Below are 19,609 nucleotides of genomic sequence, written 5' to 3' on the forward strand. Positions count from 1 at the left end.
ACCTTTTCAGAGGGACGCACCCGCCCCTTTAGATAAAGAGCGTCTTTGGACGCAGACATCATGAACATTAGGTGCGTACCCGCAGGCAAGGTTGAGAGAACCTGCGTCCCAGAGATAAACACATTTTTAAAGACTTTCTCTCTTTCTTGGAGTTTGACATGGATAGCAGAGGCATAAGACTTGCTTAAGAGGGTAGTATGACTGTTGATAGAGCCATACCAACTGTAAATAGCCATGGTGACATTTTTTAGTGTAACAACCACGGGAGATGATAAGGAGAAGCAGCCAAAAGAAATTACGTGGGTTTGCAAGGCTCCTACAAAGGAACCCGAGTTTGACTTAGAACGTGCAAAGGAAACATTCATGGAAGCTAAGAAGAGCTTCACAGAGGCCTCCACTTCAGGTAGTAAGGATCAACTAGAACCAGGAATGGATCCTTCAATGCTCACTACCTTTCTGGAGACATGCATGAAACTGCTGCGCGACAGCAAAGCAGTTAAGGGACTACAAGAACTGATCACTAGGTGCGCGGGGTCAGGAGAACCGCACGTGGTCTGGAAATTGGGGAAGCATGCATTGGACACTGGAAGGAAAATGAGGTTGACTGCACAGATTGGTGAGTATGAAATGGATCAGGTAATCTTAGACTTGGGTTCCGACGCGAATGTATTACCAAAGCAAACATGGGAACGCATGGGCAGACCCGCATTACAATGGTCCCCTATTCAATTACGAATGGCGAACCAACATAAGATTTTTCCCATGGGGAGATTGTAAGGGGTAACAGTAGATATTGAGGGTGCGAGCGCACAAGCGGATTTTGAAGTAATAGAGATTTTTGATGACAGTAACCCCTATCCCGCGCTGCTAGGGATAGACCGGGCCACCAATATGAACGGAGTCATAAATCTGAAGAAGCGCAAAATGATCTTCGAGAAAAAGTCATTACATGTAGTAGTACCACTGGATCCAGCCGAAGGAGTGCGCTACACTGAACTAGTGCGCGATGATGATCTTGATTGTATTTACAAGATAACTGCACGCGACCAGGATTGGGTGAATCCGACTATAGATGGGAGAATCTCGTGGGAGCACGAAATCTCCTGCACTTCGGATTCAGACGAAGAATTAGAGCGATGGCAGAATCGGCTGCACGAAGTAACAACGCTTAATTGGAACATGATGGTTAGATCATTGCGTCGTGTGACAACAGAGGCAAGGGAGTTGTCGACATATGATGGATTGTCAGTGGTGCATGAATTTCTGAGCAAATTTGAAAGCACAGTACCAAAACCGCAGCGGTTCGGTGTGCTAAAGGGGGTACTGCGCGCAACACCCGCACGATGGTGGGGTACACATCAAGGAAATTTTGAGGACTGGCACGGATGCAGAAGGATGATGCGCCTACATTTTGGAAAACCCCAGCTTCGAATGAAAGTCGGTCAGCAGGGGCGGAACAACTTGTGCGCCCACCTTTCTTGATGGGTACAGACACATGCTGTACAGCCCGCACAAGCACACCCCAACCCCAGAATGGAAAGTCGGAGTAAATCGCAGCAGTAGGAAATGCGACACGCACTGCAAGTTTTCCACGTGGAAGCATTCAATAGGGTCCGCGAAGTCCTAAACAGGGTTCATTGGGCAAAACGAACTGATTGAGACCTGCGCGTGCCAGCGGTTCGATGGGCCTATAGGACCATGTGCAAAAACCTGAGCACGAAGGCGATTCCAAAGATGCGGAACATAGTTGAAACCGTAATTTCGGAAGAAAGGAATCCTCACATAATAGCTCCCACAGTTAGGACAATATGCGAAAACCAGGACGAAGGAATCACACAGCTGTGCGAGGACGAACATATAAGAATTCATGAAGCCATTCAGCGAGGGAACCTTAGACTTCGCGAACTCGAAGAATATCGGGTATAATTGAGGAAGAAAATCATGTTGATGGACACTGAGATCAAAAAACTGGAAAACGAGATCGCGCAAGCATGTCTCATCGATAAACCAAGGATGACAAGGCAAGATACAAATAGCCATACCACTGCATTAGAAGATTGTCGCCAAGAATTTATGACTCTGCTACCATGGCTGCGACCGCACCTTACCAACCATAGTAACCAAGGGAGCGCACCGCATAAGGTAGAATGCGTGGCGCTGACTGTCGCGAGGGTAATTGAGGAGTGCCCACGGACTAGACTGGAAGGCGAATTGAAGTCTCGCATAGGTGGTGCGACCACCTGACTAGCTGTAGGGAGCACAGTCTCAGCGCTCCAGGTAGTTGAAAGAGAGTGTAGGACTATAAAAGAGTCTGTGTGGGAGCTGCGCGATAAGGGGGTTGCGCGCAGGATCAGCATGTCACAAGGGTCGTGCCTGCGCATAGGGGGTTGCGCTGCCGCACGGGTAGGCTGGGAAGTGACCGTTGGTGTCACTATTCATGACAAGATGTCCAATTTAAGGCAAAAGGGAGTGGGCGATGGGCAATTAAGACATGAATTAAGAGCTAGATTTGGGACAATCTGCTGCCAAGAATGCATTAATGACTCAAAAGAGGGGGGAATGGTCGAATTCAAATTCAAAAGACGCTATAAAACTCCAAGGACTAGCCACGAGACAACACTTGTTCACTTGAGATTTGAGCTACTACGAAGAGCACGAGTGTTGAGCGCCAAGCGATATGCGAGCCTCCAAATTCGCAAACAACCACAGACAGTTTGAACAAGATGACAACTACCAAGAGAGGTGTGGGTTTTGCAGAGAACACTATCGAGGAACCCGCGCAAAACCCTACAGTGTGGGGTGGGGATACGTTGGAAATTCCGAAATCACCTCGGACGCCGAGGCCCAAGAAGGATAAATAGGCAGCGAGACCAGTCCACATGTCCCCGCAAAATCCGTAGTTTGGTAAACTTTCCATGGAAGAAAAGTGTAAGGTTGTCACCATTGAGACAGACGATGACAAGGAGGACCTACAGGCTCTCCTAGATGAGATAGAGGTGGATGAAGAAATAACAGAAGACGTCTAGCAGGTGCATGCTGCCGCAAAATTGCCCGAGTACGTTCCTCAGTAGAAAGGGAAAGCTAAGGTACCCAAGGATTTGGATGCCGCAAAGAGTGCACTCCAAACCCCGCTCCTCCCAAATGGAATTCTATTCGAGGGTTCAGCAATGGGCCGTGTGCCCACAATGAAATTTGAAGACTGGGAACTCGCGGACAGTGAAAAGTTCCCACATTTAGAAACTGAGTACCTCATGAAATAGAGCAAGGAGGGGTCAGTTACAACGCTAGAGCCGCAGAAATGGCTGCACGGTGTGGAGAAGGCCGGACTACTCCACCTACTATCAATTCCGCACTTTCACCACGCACCTATCACAATCTTCGTCATCAGGCAGCTACTTTGCCTGGTGCACGATGGGTACCTATGGCTGGAGGAACCTATTCCCATCACAGTGGAGCTTATCCATAGGATTTCCCTGCTTTCCTGTAAGGGAAAGGACCCTGCAGAGATAGTCGGCAAAAGTGGAGATTTGGCGCTTGTAGAGGCCATGAAGAGGAAGTACAAATTGGTAAAAAGGAAAAGGGGCTACGCAATCATTAGCATTAAAAATAAAGGGGTGCGCGTAGCCATCCAACTCCTGGCCGGGAAGGTGATGATAAAATGCCGCGGGGATGAGGTACTAGCGCCGGTAGTTGCGCTGGCAGAACAATGTGTGGAGGGGGTCCACTTCAACTGGGCCGAGTTCCTCTGCGAAGAATTCCTAATGAACTGCAGGGAAGCTCAAGAGTAGGGCAAGACCTTCCACTACATGTGGTTGCTCTTGTCTATTTTATTGGTGATAGGGGAACTACCTGAGGACAGTAAGTTCCCTCATATTGAACAACACTTGCAAGGGGCTGCAAAATATGCGTCACTCTGGGCTACGAAGGATGCCACGAGGATCCGCGAGACTAAAATCTTTTGGGTGCTCATGGAAGCGGGTGTCCGGATGTGGATTAACAAGAGGCCGTGCCTATCCCCCACAGTGTACAACAGTCTGTGGAGCTTTGCAGACTTCAAGGTGGATATGCACAATGTGTATGTCAAGGCGCATAAGGATCCGGTGCAGACCTGGACCAAGCTTCATTTCATCGCAATTGATGACGTCATCTTCTCCGTGCTCGAATCATGGCCTCCCGAGTGGCATGCCCTAGATCTGGCGGAGTAGGACAGAACAACGGCCCAAAAGCAGAAGGATGCCACCAAGTTGCGCATCACCCAACTGGCCCAGCAAAAGTGCAACGAGCAGTTGGCCGCAGAGGTAAGGGCTGCTCGTGAAGCAGCGAAGGTAGCCGTAGAGCAGGCTAAGGCCGTCGAAAAATTAGCCGTAGCACAGGCAACAGGGGCCACCACGATGTAGGGGGAAGAAGGCTCGAACTTGACCACAGGACAAGGAGCAGAAGACACAACAAAAGGCGCGAACCCGAGCACAACATCTACACAGCTGAAACAGCCATGTCGTACAGAAAGAGCAGGCCCACAAAAGAAGAGCAAGGCTTCCAAATTGGACATTGAACCAATTACATTGACAGAGGGTGACCTCTATGACATCGGCGACACAGTGTGCGAGGTCACCAGGGAAGCACTCCAGGAAGTTATGACGGAGCAACAGAATGTGTTGGGGGCTCTAAGGGCGCAGTTGCAGGAACTTCAGGTGCGACCCCCACAGGAGGGAACAGTTGCCGCCTATGGCGCCGTAGGTACATCAGCAGCCGAGCAGTTGCTGCGCGCAAAAATGGCCAACACCATAGTGCTTCCGGAAGGAGCGCTAACAACGGAAAGCAAGGAGGACAGAGCCGTGGTGGGCAGGATCAAGGGACTTGGCCTAAACTTGGCTGCCCTTCCGCGGGATACATTATATCAACTGCAGGACAGAGTGACAGCAGAACTCCACACTAGGGAAGGACGCGCAGTACAGATGCTCAGCGAACAGAGAATCAACATTGAGCAGCTTAGTCTACAACGCGATGAAGTGCTTGTGCAGAGTTAGCAGCTGGAGAAAATGGTAGAGGAAGCATGTCGTCATGTTCCAGAGCTAGAAATCGCGACAGACCTACCAGTTGGAGTGTGAATTCACAAATTGGCCAGTGGATTCCGCAAGGCAAAGGAGGAAGCAACGGGGATACAGTTGGACCTCAACCTTCAGATTGTCGAGCTGTGATTAAAGGCGCAACCCTCTACGCCCTCGGAAGTTAGGGAACAGCACGCTGGCGCTATTCAAAAAGGGCTGGAGGAAATAAGACAGGAACTACAGAACTGCACCACTATGTTGGAAGAATCCTTCGCAGTCCTCACTTCATTATAGGAGGACCCCAACATACAGTGCCTGGAAACGGAGGCGTGGGAGCTTCAAGTGCAGTATGACAGTGTGCACAGAACAACGTAGATAGTTGTCCTGACCCAATGGCTTGCGAAGCTACAACAGGAAAAGGCGTTGAAGGAACAAGTGGATGCCATGCGGCAGAAAGAGGTAGTCCTTAAAGCGCGCGTCCAGCCTTGGATTGATGAGGCCTTCATCATCACTGCAGACATCGAAGGAAAACTTGCACAGATGAAGGTGATGCATGCCTTAAGACAGGGATTTCCCTTGATAGCGAGACTTCAGCCGAAAGAGTGGAGCAGATCCAGCAGACTGCAGAACAATGTGCTGCGGACCTCCATGCAACACAGGATCGGTTGGAAGGGCTCCGTGCCAAGATTGCCGCACCAGCAGAGTGACTCAGGATGAGTCACAATGATTGTGTTAGGGGCCTGTTGGGCATGGAATCCCCCACCGCTGGTTTTGGGGCTCAAAGCCCAAGTTTTGGTCAAAGGTTTTGTCAAACTCCGCGAATTGCCAGCGCGGAGCGCGAAGTAGAGGTTAAGTCATAGGGCTATCCACCTTAAAGTAATGTAATGTAATGTAAAGTCATGTCGGCCTACCCATGGTCCGCGGAACATGGGATTGGATAAATAGAGCAAGGCTCTAAGTTGTAAAGGGGGTAGTAGATAGAGGAAGTAGCGAAAGAATGGTTCAAGCATAGAAGAAGAGTCTAAGTGTACTCGGTCGTAGTAGTAGGAAGAGGCTCTGCAGCTGAGTGCGCAGAGGCCTAGTCGAGTCTGCAGCTGAGTGCGTTGACCCTTGCAACTGAGTGCGCAGGGTAGCGTCGAGTCTGTAATCAGGATTGAAGATTAATAAAGAGAAGTTGATTCTAAATTCTGTGCATCTGGGTTTCCTCTTACTTTTATGCATTTATACTGTTTGATGATTTCGCGCACTGATATGAATGTTGAATGATAAATATGAATACTGAGCTCACACAACTAAGTTAAGTATTATAATAATAATGCAGTAAGTATAAGGAATCATGGTAATACTTTCTTCGCGCTGCAAAGAGAGTTGCGCGAAACATAGTGTGCAAAGGGTCGAACTGCGAACCTCCCAAAAATCATCAAGATATCCCTAGGTTACGGAAGCCTAAGCACCCTCCCATACTACTTCGGGTGAGACCTCAGTCCACGCTCTGTGAATTGTTGCCGAAAGGGCCAGTAGTACCGGGATTTGTTTGGCTAAATCACCTCTGAACCTGGGTCAGGTCCATACAAGCCCACATGGCACCAACATCAACCTAATACGAGTTGCTTTGGTCATCAAAGAAAAAGCCTCATCATAATCAACACCCTCAACTTAAGAGTACTCCTTTGTTACCAATGAGCTTTATATTGCTGCATTGGACCATCTATCTTATACTTCTCCTTAAACACTCATTTGCATCTATTGGTCTGCCTTCCTTTAGGAAACTCCTCCAAATGCTAGGTTTGGTTATGTTCCAATGTCTTTATTTCTTCATCCATGACTTTCTTCCCATAAGAAGCTTCATCTCCACTAAGAGCCTCCTTGACATTTTGTGGCTCATCACCCATGAAAGATAAACAACAAAAATCAGATGGCTCAGCCATATCACTTAGGCCTCATTCACTTACAAAGGTTCCTCAAACTCTGCCCCCAATTTGGTTGATCATGCTTAGCTTGCACATTTTTACTTGTCATTGATGATTGATTTTCCTCTCGCTGGAATGCAAAAGGAAGATGAATTTCATATTTTCCTCTAGAATTTCCACATTCGAGATCTATTATAGCTATTCATCTATGCTCATCTGGAATCACCACAGGCTGTACTTTTGTTTTGTAATGGATTCTTGATGTTGATCTCCACGAGATTTCTCCTTGAAAATCACATCCTGGTTGTATGTATGGTTGTAGGTATGCTAATGTTCTGACGAAAATCACAACTTGTAGCCCTTGACTCCTTCTGAATAGCCAATAAAGAGTCAAGGCACTTCACAGATATGTTGTCAAGTTCTGTGTTATTCACCTTAGCCACATACATGCATGTTTCACACTTCAGAAACCTAAGATGTGCAAGAGAGGGCTTCTTTCCACTCTGAACTCCTCTAGTGTCATGTCACCCAAAATTGAACTTGGTGACATATTAATCAAATAATTAGTTGTAGCAACTGCTTCAACTCAAAATCCTTTGCTTAAGCTAGCATTCTCTCTCATGCTTCATGCATTTTTTATCAAGGTCTGATTTGGTCTCTTAGCATGGCCATCTTGCTCGAGACCATGTGGAGTTGTCTTCAAGCCGTGCAATTCCCTGAGATTAGCAAAATGCCTCAAATTCTTGGACCAATACTCACCACCATTGTCAAGCCTTAATCTTCTTCTGACTTTGCTTTGTTTCCTTTCCAACAAGACAACAAAGATGTTAAAACTTTCAAGCATCACTTTTCTTCCTCATAAAGTAAACCCATGAATTCCTAGAGAAGTCATCAGTGAAAAAGTGATAAAGTGATAAAGTATTCAGTTCCCACAATGGAAGAGATTGTCCATAAGTTCACAAATATCTTATGAAGCAGCTCAGATATTGGAATCCCAAATCCTGGATCCTCTGGGTTCTTTTGCTGAAGTTTCCCTTGGAGTTTTGGAGCCTCAAATCCTTGGAAACTATTGGCGATGTTCTTGGAAATGTTTTCTGTCTGTGCAAAACAATTGAGGCGAAGTCTGCAACTACTTGCTCTCATATAGTGTCTATGTTGAGATAAGGACAGGGATGTTGCATCAAATGTGCTGCAATATGGTGATCACCATTGGACACAGGTTGTGAATTATGAACATATTGCATTCTGGTGGCGACGACCCTTTGAACATGGACACTTTGTGATTTCTTGCACAAATGCAAAGGACCAGAAGAGTTCTAAAGCATCTCTTCGGAGCCTTTCTTGGTGGAAGAATTCAGCAAATACTACCAGCGGGGTGGAGATGTCCAAGCATTGTGAAAATACTCCTGGCGGTACTTGTACAGCTGCCTCAGAATCTATTCCTCTTTAGCTTTCAGGGAATACCATGTCCCCTGTCACCCCTCCCGAGGAAGGGCCATCACCTCTAATTCTTGGCAGCTTGCTTCATTGTCGTTAACTATGATAGATTCCTCTTTTGGTGTTGGTACATGGAAGCATGACCCAGAATCTCAATCTCTTGAAGTGGACAATAGACAGCTGATGATCATTGATGTCTCTCCTGCCTACCAACGAGGACAAATTCCAGACAGATGAAGCCACAAGTAAATGAAGGGAAACATTGTCGAGCTTGATCCTCCATTGTGCTAGTTTTCTATACTTAGTCTTGAAGAGAGATTCCATACAGCCTGGAAGAGTATTTTTTATTAATGGAAAAACCTGTGAGCAATTTTTGAAACCGACATTTCGGACTAGCAAGGTGAGTCCATCATCAGGGTAATGAGATCTGTATTTTGAGAAGAGAGAGTCAAGAAATGAGAACCTATTAATAGAAGGATGGATAGATAACCTAGGGTTGGAGAGGTCGGCTTGATTTTCCTCAATTTATTAATAAATGGATAAAAATAATTTTAATTTTGTTTTAAATTATATTTTAATTCAATTTTTTTTTTTTATTTATTTATTTATTTTATTTTAAAGTTTAATTTTTTTTTTTTTAATTTTAAAACTATATTAAAAATACAATTAAATTACCTAAATTAATTTAACCTACATTAAAAATAAAATTAATTTAAACTAAATTTAAAATAAAATCAATTTAATTAATTAATTAATTAATTTTAATTTTAATTAATTAATTAGTTGAATTTAGTTATTAATCTATGCATTTATATATACATATATAAATTTATATATATATGTATATATATTTTAATTTATTTAATTAATGAGCTGTAAATGGTGTCCTAAGGATGAATTTGAGGGAATTAGAGTTACTTTAATTTGTTCAGCAAGGGTTTCCAGGTATTACTTAGTTTAAGGCCATCATCCCTATTCATATTATTAGAAGATTTTTCAATTTCAATTGCCTCTTTAATTCTTATTTTTAAATAGTGTTCTTCCTTGTGGATTACTTTAGCTTGTTCCATGCATATATAGTGAGAGGAAGAAATAGCATGCTCTGCAAGGCCTGATTTGTCAGACCTGTTTCTAGTAATATCACTAATGTGCTCTTTTAGTCTTACTCCAAAGGATCTCCCTGTTTCCCCTATATAAACTTTACCGCATGAACAGGGAATTGAATAAACGCCTTTGTGACTTTTTGGGTCGATTGCATCTTTTGCAGATTCAAGCATGTTTTTTATGGTGTTAGGGGGGGTGAAAGCTACCATAATGTTGTGCTTAGCGAGAACTTTGGCAATTTTATCAGTGGTACCTTTGATATAGGGAAGGGATATTCTAGGGTTTTCCAACGATTTCTTTTTGTTTTGTTTATTGGTTAAGGAATCTTTAATAATTTTGCTGATGGTGTGATGTTGATAGCCATTGTTTACAAAAACTTCATGGAGATGGACAAGTTCTTCATCTAGATGTTCTGGGTCGGAGATTCTAGAGGCTCTGGTGGTTAAGGTTTTGATGACACCCATTTTTTGCTTAGGATGGTGGTGGGAGTTTGCATGAAGATATTTGTCAGTGTGTGTTTGCTTCCTGAAGACCTGGTGGCTTAGCTTGCCATCTTTCTTGGTGAGGAGGACATCTAAGAAGGGGAGCTGGTTGTCTTGCTCAATTTCAATGGTGAATTTTATGTGGTGGGAGAGGCTATTTAAATGGGATAAGAATTCCTTGAGCCTATCCAAGCCATGGCCCCATTTGGCAAAAATATCATCTACAAAACGCTTCCATTCTTCGGGTGTAAAGGGGAAAGACTTAAGGGCCATTTGCTCAAAGTGTTCCATGTAAAGATTGGCAATCAATGGAGATAATGGGGAGCCCATTGCAACACCATGAGTTTGCTCATAAATTTTACCTTTAAAACTGAAGTATGAAGATTTAAGGCAAATGCTTATAAGTTCCACTGTTTCTAAGTCTGTAATGTTCTTTAATACTTCTAAGGCTTCATCTACTGGAATCATGGTGTAGAGAGACACTACGTCAAAGCTAACCATTAGGTCATTGTCATTAAATTCTAGGCTTTTGATCCATTCTATGAAGGAAGAGGAATCTTTGATGTACGAGGGAGTGTTCCCAGCTAAAGGTCTGAGTTTGCTTGCTAGATATTTAGCTAACCAATAAGTGGGGGATCCTATAGTGTTCACTATAGGTCTTAATGGAACACCAGATTTATGGATTTTCGGCACTCCATAAATTCTAGGGATGATGGCATTATTAGGGATTAATTTTTTCTTAATGGAGGTATCAAGGGAGGAGTTTTTAATTTTGTCACTTACTTGGCGAAGAATTTTGCTGCTAGGGTCTTTGTTTAGAACTCTATAACAGCCACTGTTTACCAAGTGTTCTTCCATTTTGTGCTCATAGTCAGTCCTATTCATGATGACAGTGGCATTACCTTTGTCGGCTTTTAAGATTATAATGTTTTTGTTATTTTTGATGTTTTTTAGGGCTATGGCTTCTTCTTTGGATATATTGCTGGGGGGAGGTCTGGCATTTCTAAGAATTCTGGAAACATCTTGCCTTATTTCCTCTGCTTTGTTTTGGTCAGTGTTTTTTATACTGACTTCAATGTTACTTATGATGTCATATATAGGAATTTTGGCTGGGGATATTGCAAAGTTTAAGCCTTTTTCAAGAAGCAGTTTTAGGTTGTCATCTAACACTAGCTGAGAGAGGTTTACTACAGTAGAATTTTTGCTGAGGAGGTGAAGAGAATTAGAGGAGTTAATACTATGGCCACAGTCCACTGCGTGAAAGGCTTTCTTATTTAGCTGAGATGAGTTAATAGAAGGTGCGCTGGAATTATAATGGTCTGCTACATCTTTTACTGTTTCAACAAATTCCAACGATTCTTTGTTCGGCAGATGTTCACTATTGTGCTGCGTGGAGGCCAGATCCTTCTGCGTGGAGACTAGTTCACAAGTCAACTGCGTTTTGTTCGGTAGATGTTGAATATTGTGTTGCGTGGAGGCCAGATCCTTCTGCGTGGAGATTGGTTCCCAAGTCAACTGCGTGGGAACAATACTCTTTATCTGCGTAGGAACATGATTTACAACATGGTTAATTTGCGCTAGTTCTTCAGACTTTGAGGATGATTGATCTGCGTGAAATTCTTTACGATGCTTCTGCGTGCCTGATACAGGTTGACCAGCGTGATTTTCCTTAGGGTTCATATCATTCACCTACGTAGGTATAATGGGATAATCGTTGGAAAACCCTAGAATATCCCTTCCCTATATCAAAGGTACCACTGATAAGGTTGCCAAAGTTCTCGCTAAGCACAACATTATGGTAGCTTTCACCCCCCCTAACACCATAAAAAACATGCTTGAATCTGCAAAAGATGCAATCGACCCAAAAAGTCACAAAGGCGTTTATTCAATTCCCTGTTCATGCGGTAAAGTTTATATAGGGGAAACAGGGAGATCCTTTGGAGTAAGACTAAAAGAGCACATTAGTGATATTACTAGAAACAGGTCTGACAAATCAGGCCTTGCAGAGCACGCTAGTTCTTCCTCTCACTATATATGCATGGAACAAGCTAAATTAATCCACAAGGAAGAACACTATTTAAAAAGAAGAATTAAAGAGGCAATTGAAATTGAAAAATCTTCTAATAATATGAATAGGGATGATGGCCTTAAACTAAGTAATACCTGGAAACCCTTGCTGAACAAATTAAAGTAACTCTAATTTCCTCAAATTCATCCTTAGGACACCATTTACAGCTCATTAATTAAATAAATTAAAATATATATATATATATATATATATATATATATATATATATATATAAATTTATATATGTATATATAAATGCATAGATTAATAACTAAATTCAACTAATTAATTAATTAAAATTTAAATTAATTAGTTAATTAATTAAATTGATTTTATTTTAAATTTAGCTTAAATTAATTTTATTTTTAATGTAGGTTAAATTAATTTAGGTAATTTAATTGTATTTTTAATATAGTTTTAAAATTAAAAAAAAAAAAAAAAAATTAAATTTTAAAATAAAATAAATATAAAAAAAAAAAAATTGAATTAAAATATAATTTAAAACAAAATTAAAATTATTTTTATCCATTTATTAATAAATTGTGGAAAATCAAGCGGACCTCTCCAACCCTAGGTTATCTATCCATCCTTTTATTAATAGGTTCTCATTTCTTGACTCTCTCTTCTGAAAATACAGATCTCATTACCTTGATGATGGACTCACCTTGCTAGTCCCAACTGTATGTTTCAAAAATTACTCACAAATTTTTCCATTAATCAAATATACTTACTCTTATTTAGATTAAGCTTTTATGCTGAGGGCTATCCTCTTTTGTGGCCTGATGACTTTGTCCGGGCTGGTGCTTTTGGTGGGCGCATGCGCAGTCCACCCTTTTTTCGTCAAAAGCTCTGTATATCATGTTTTATTAATAGTCAAAGTAAGCTTTATCTCAAAAACAAATTGAGGAATTTGGCTTCATATAACAGTCCAAGATATTCCCCAAGATCTAGTCTGTTGCGGCAATCAAAATATTCTTGAGTACCAAAATTGACGGGAATTTCTGGTTATTCCAAACAAAATACAGTGGAAAAATCCTTTGTTTCCACTGTTCAGAATTTTCTGATAAATTCTGAAACAACAGAAATATGGACAGAGAGTAATACTCTGTTTTCTGATAATTCAAAAACTCAAAAACCGAGCATAAAATAATACTCCACTTTGCCTCAGGATCACAAACTGATCAAAATAATACTCTGGTTTTGACACAGAAAAATACTCTGTTTTTAACTCAGAAAAACAGAAAAATTCGTTTGCTGGAAACGGTGTTTCAGCAACACAGTTTTTTTTTAGTTGCTGAAACAGGTGTTTCAGCAACGGTGTTTCAGCAACGTAAAAATTTTGACGTCAAGTATTTTTGAGTTACGAGCTGTTTCAGCAACTAAGAAAATTTTGACGAAATAACTTTTGGTGAAACAGAAACGCACAGAAAGGAATTTCTATTTATGAAAGTAAACTAACTGATAAAACTAAGTCTTCCTCACATAGAGGGATTTCCACAACTGCTGTTATAAAACATCTTCCTCTTAACAGAGGGATTTACAATCTATGCTAAAGAGCATCTTCCTCTCAACAGAGGGATTCACCAAACTATGCTGAAAAGCATCTTCCTCTTGACAGAGGGATTACATCAGGAACGCTTCAGTTCCACACAACAACTATCTCATAAAATTTCAGCACTGCTGTGCAAAATGGCTTCATTCATGTGAGCTCATGCTGCTGCACATTCTTTCTTAAAAACACAGAAATTACATTCCAGCGCTGCTGCGCTATATTGCTAAACTCTTAACACTGCTGTGTGCTGCGTTTCCATATTCACTAACAGAAAACTATACTCACGCTGCTGCGTGCTCTCCTCTGCTCTCTATCTTTCTCTTTCACACATATATTTTACTTCTGTTTCTGTTTCTATTTATAGTGCAGGAAAGGTTCTTCACCGCCTTAACTTGCTGATGAAATATCTGCTGCTCATAATTAACAGATTTGATTTCTTGCTGTATTTCTTGAGTCGGTTGTGCTGAAACCCAAGACTGATAAATGCTGTTACGGCTCGAGGCTGGTTCTTATCTCTTTCAGCCGTCTGCTCATTAATACGCTTGCTGAAAAGTAACGGTGTGGCGCTGGATCTAATCTTCTTCATTCAGGCAACACAAAATTAATTAAAGAGTGAAAAGATGGTAATAGCGGTGATTTAACAGATCGGGGGAAAAGTGTGGGGCGCCGGATAAAGACAAATGAATAAAGTAAAATAGCTGCTGCTGCTGCACAGCAGTTGGAATTAATATTCCAACAAAAATCATACATATTTAGGTTAATTAAAGCTTTTGCGCCGTCATTCTCCTTGTCCATTTTCAACTTCCTCAATAGAAGTTGTGGCCAAGATTTCTTCAATTTCCGAATTCGTATGCGGTAGTCTAACGAAACTGTTTTTTCTCTGTAAAGTTATCGTAATTGCTGTTATATTTTGAAAAAATTTGGTAGAGATACTTGTAAATCTAAGTAAAAGTTTAGAAAGTTTGGTAGAGATTTTTGTAAATCTAAGTAAAAGCGGTAAAACTTCATAATTTAATTTTAGGTCTTTTGGAAATTTTTGATGGTGCTGAATATATTTCCACCATCAAAAATCTGATTCAAACACTGTCTCAACTAGACTTTTTGATTTTTTTGCAATTTTTTTCCCAGATTCTAATCCTTTTTAGCCCTCCTAGCAATTTTTTTTTTTTTTTTTTCTAATTCTAACCAACTTTATTCGTCCTATCAATTCCTCCACCTCCCTAGACAACTCCGAGGAGATTTGGTTCATTAGATTTTGGATTGTTAAGATCTTGTTTTGGAAGTCTTTGATCAGACAGCTGGACAGATATGATTGTCCAGATTGTGGAGCTCAAATCGGACAGTTCTGCGTTTGCTGCGATTATTCAATCTCCTCAACCTGACAACAAAGGTGTCTTCCTGAAGCTCATAACCCTGCTTCGATACCAATTTTCGAATCTGAAGAGATAAGATGCACGACATATATTTGGCAGAAGAAACGAAGTAAGCATCCACAGTAAGCACACAGGAAAAAAGGAAAATAATATCGTCTGGGTTTTATCGATCTCAATCACTTTGTTGCTAAGAATAGAATCTTGATATTGATTTCTACAATTCTACTAGCTCGGAAAAGCAAGCGTATGACAACTATACATTCCATAGTTTGACATTCAGATGTATTTTCCATAGCATGACTTTCATTGGTTTCACAATTGCATATGCAGCTGTAAATGCGGACGGTTTTTTAGCACGGGACATTGCATTTGAAAATGCAGCAGGGCCAGGCAGTCACCAAGCAGTAGCCCTAAGAGTAGATAGTGATCTCTCTGCCTTCTACAGCTGTGCTCTTCTTGGCAACCAGGATACACTGTATAGTCATACTCTTCGTCAGTTCTACAAAAACTGCAGAATAGAAGGCACTGTTGACTTCATATTTGGTAACTCAGCAGCAGTTTTTGAAAACTGTGTTATTCTGGTGCGTCCTCGTCAAGTAAAATCAAGCCAAGGATCATCAGATGCTGTTACTGCGCATGGCCGAATAGACCCAGCTCAGCCCACAGGATTTGTTTTTCACAACTGCACCATCAATGGAACTGAAGAATACATGAAAGATTACTACGCCAACCCAAAAATTTACAAGGCGTATTTGGGTCGGCCATGGAAGATGTACTCCAGAGTGATTATCACGAACTCATACTTGGGAGAGCTCATTAGCCCCGAAGGATGGTTGCCTTGGTCAGGGGACTTTGCTCTTGACACACTTTACTATGGGGAATACCAAAATTATGGGCCAGGTGCTACGCTCTCTGGAAGAGTGCCATGGTCTAATCAAATCCCTGGGGGAAATGTAGGAATGTATTCTATTGAAAGCTTCATACAGGGTGATGAGTGGCTACCGGGTACAATCAATTAATCCAAAAACAAAGGCTGATTATTATGTATTTTCTGACGCACAGCCTTCCTGATATTGCTTCATCTCTGTAGTAGTACTGCAATTTCAACCAACCTGATATTGCTTCATCTCCAGAGTCGTTCTGCAATTTCAATTTGAGTTGTTATTGCTAATGAATATTTACATCTTTAAAGATGTTATCTCTTTGTTATTCTGATCGAAGTAAAAAGTATAAAGAGAAATATCTTTGTTATCTTTAAAGATGTTCTCTTTGTTATTTATGGTTGATTTAAAAAATATAAATAGACACGAGTATCACCTAATTTTTAGGGTAAGATTTTTCCCCATGAGAAATCAAAATAAACTTAATGAACATTTAAAAATAAATAAATGTATATTCTTCATATCTATTTTGCCAAAATACATTTAATTAACATTTAAAATACAAATGTTATTTATACTTGTCTACACTTTTCCAGCGACGATCTCCCAAGTAGTATTAAATGGTTATATTTAATACCAAGCATAAACATAATTTTATTTTTATCGTATTTATTGGTAATAATTATTTAAAATTAGAGTAATTTTTAGTTGAGATTTAACTAAATTATATGCGGATAGTATCTACAAAATATAGGTTTTTTCCAAAAGTGGAATTAAAATTATGGTTTTTTTTTATACATATAAAATATTTTTATTTGATATATATTTTTTTAAATATATAGATGGTAAGTATTTTTAATTATTATACAAATAGAAATTTGTGATATTATTGGATTATTATTGGATTTGAAGTTTATGATATTATTTTACTAAAATGTTATATGTGAAAATATTGTATAATTTATGAATTCTTGTATTTTTATTGTTATTCTAGGAAATCAATTCTACAAAGTATTAGAAGTAGTCACGCTTTGACTAGTGCAATTTCATTGATCTCAGCAAATTAGAGTTGAATGGTAAATTCTTAGAGTACAAAATTTGTTCTCTTCATGGTTAGGTCAAAATGTGAAAGAAAAGTCACTAAAACCACCATAGCCTCAACATGGGGTCTCTCTATATAATAGAAGAAGGTGGACAAGATTGTAGAGGCATACAAAGATGTCAGTGTTTCACGTGTGGGCGTGCCTCAACATTGCCAAGTCAAACACTTAATTATTTTGATACTTGGTGTTCCTTTACCTAATGGTCCAATATATAAATGCTCTCTTTTGTATAATGAGGAAATAAAATAATAAATTCATGAGTTCATCCAAAAGGGCCACATTCGACCGAGCTCCTCATCTTGCGAGAGCCCAATTGTGTTGGTGCAGAGGAAGGATAGGACATGGAAACTTTGTATCGATTTCAAATCTTTAAACAAAATCATTATCAAGAATAGATACTTGATCCTTGAGACTGCTGATTTTCTTGATCAACTTATGGATGCCAAGTTCTATAGTAAGAATCATATGAAGTTAGGCTAGCACCAAGTTTCAATTGAACAAACCAATGTGTGGAAGACAATAATCAAATCTCAAGAAGACCTTTTTAAGTGGTTGGTTATGCCCTTTGCCTTGACTAATGATCCAACAACATTCATGAGGATGATGGATGACACCTTGTGGTCATTCACAAACTTTTTTGTGGTTGCATATTTGGATGATATTCTCATCTTCAGTAGAGCTTGGGCCAAACATTTGCAACACATTCAATAGGTCCTAAGCACCCTATGACAAAACAAGTTGTATGCCAATATAGAGAAATGCTTATTTGGCATGCAGTGAATTCAATATTTAGAATACATCGTGATCTGTAAAATGCTGTAGATATTCCACTAGACAGTTTGTCACAACATATCTCATAAAATTATACTTAAAACTCCAAGATCTATAATATTACAGTTTTATTTCTCTTTAGGTTAAATATAGATATATAGATTATTGTTAATAGTGTATGCATGCGAATTAAAATTATGCAAAAAATAGAGAATAGAGAAATAAAAGCTCACACACACATTTGATACAAGATATGAACTGGGAAACCCTTTGAGAGAAAAACCCAGTTGGAAGTTGAGGTTGCTCTGCTCTTTTTCTCTTAATAGAAAATGTATGCGAGTACAAAGAAGTATGAGTTGTGGCTTGTGGCTACTACACTGCACAAATCCTCTTTGTGTTTTCTATCTCCTATCCCTTTCGTCTATTTTTGCTTAGCTATGGAACAAATGGACTCGAAAAAATGGAACCTCTTTTTCTCCTAGTGGCCCGATTATAACACAACCCAATCGCCTACTCGTGGCTAGGTTTGACTTCCTCAACTCTTAACCAGAGTTACATTATAAACTCTTCTAGAGTCTTCATGATGAAGCCCAGGCCGCTTCCAGGCCGCTTCTACCAGGATCCTCCATGTATGACAAAATACATCTCATTCACATATGCTTGGTTCAAGAATGCGCCCTTACTGTTCTAATTCGACCCGAATTCAAATACCAAATAACGCAATATGGTCACTCATTCTACGGCAAATCGACCCATATTCATTTCTTAAGAGATCCCGCTATCATGCTTGTTATAACAGTGGCTTTTCGATAGCACTTAAAGAAGTGTCCCGCTGGCGGAATTATGCAGCGTTATATAAATTTTATGCCTGAAATTACACAGCGTAATCTATATATATATATATATATATATATATATATATATATATATATATATAGATATAGATATAGATATATATATACGCTATGTCATATAGCGTTACATCTTAGCCTACATGTATCGCTATATCCAACGATTCCCACGCCTCCAATCCACTTACGCAGCCCAAATTATATATGTAACAGTCACGCTTTGTAATTGGAGCACATAAATAACCGGTTTATGCCAATACAGCTTCAGAAGTTATTGAGCATACAGTAGGCATATAAATAGCAGTTTTACTTCGATATGGGCGACAATTATAGGCAGGCGTTACCGTGTAGGAAGGCGCAGCTCTTCAAGGAGTAATTGCTATACATATTCGCCTTATATGCTAGTTACGCTACTACTCATTTCAACACCGAAAGATTTGAATGCTTGTCATACAACGGACCGCTCTAGAGGTCTCCGACGCCGGTTGTGGTCTCAAACAGAGACTATGATAAACTTCCAGGTATAAAATTCCAGTATGAACAGAGAAGGGAATTTCAATAATTCTTAGCAAAACAGAGACTATTTTAAGCCTGTATGTCATCAAACGGAAGGGAAACGAATTCAACAATTATTGCACAGCAAATGCGCATGGGAAAATAAAACCATTAGCCACCGTGCTCTCTGTCCCATTGCATGCTCAGATTACTTACTATATCCTGAAACTTTGAAGACCCGAACCCGTAAAATCGTGGGATTTACAATGTCTTACAACCATCTATAATTTATATCAAAGTTCTGTATAAAAACGCAGGGACCGGTGATATTCCAATACACAGCGAAAGACCAAGACTTTCAATACCCAGTAAAAATCAACTATTGGATACATGCATAGTATCATATCTCAGAATTCATTAAACGCAAACATGGTCATACAGAATATACTCATATTTACATAAAACAAACATGATTCACAAGAGCTTTACATTCATGGCCAGATATACAAATCTATGGCCCTTTTACAACTGCCC

General features: G+C 40.2%; 1 protein-coding gene across 1 annotated transcript in view; it reads left to right on the top strand.

The window, feature by feature from the left end:
- LOC149162510 (putative pectinesterase/pectinesterase inhibitor 51) overlaps positions 1 to 16,275 on the top strand; it is a 47,320-nt gene extending 31,045 nt beyond the window's left edge. Inside the window, exon 2 of the mRNA XM_089437306.1 lies at positions 15,305 to 16,275. Within this exon, the coding sequence (XP_089293432.1) occupies positions 15,305 to 15,993 (689 nt within the window). The 3' untranslated portion in view covers positions 15,994 to 16,275. The remainder of the gene's footprint in view (positions 1 to 15,304) is intronic.
- The last annotated feature ends 3,334 nt before the right edge of the window (positions 16,276 to 19,609 follow it).

This window comes from Pinus tabuliformis, chromosome 5_2, assembly GCF_031772625.1.
Source record: "Pinus tabuliformis cultivar Carrire ecotype Pingquan chromosome 5_2, CPIR1, whole genome shotgun sequence".
Lineage (NCBI taxonomy): Eukaryota > Viridiplantae > Streptophyta > Pinopsida > Pinales > Pinaceae > Pinus > Pinus tabuliformis.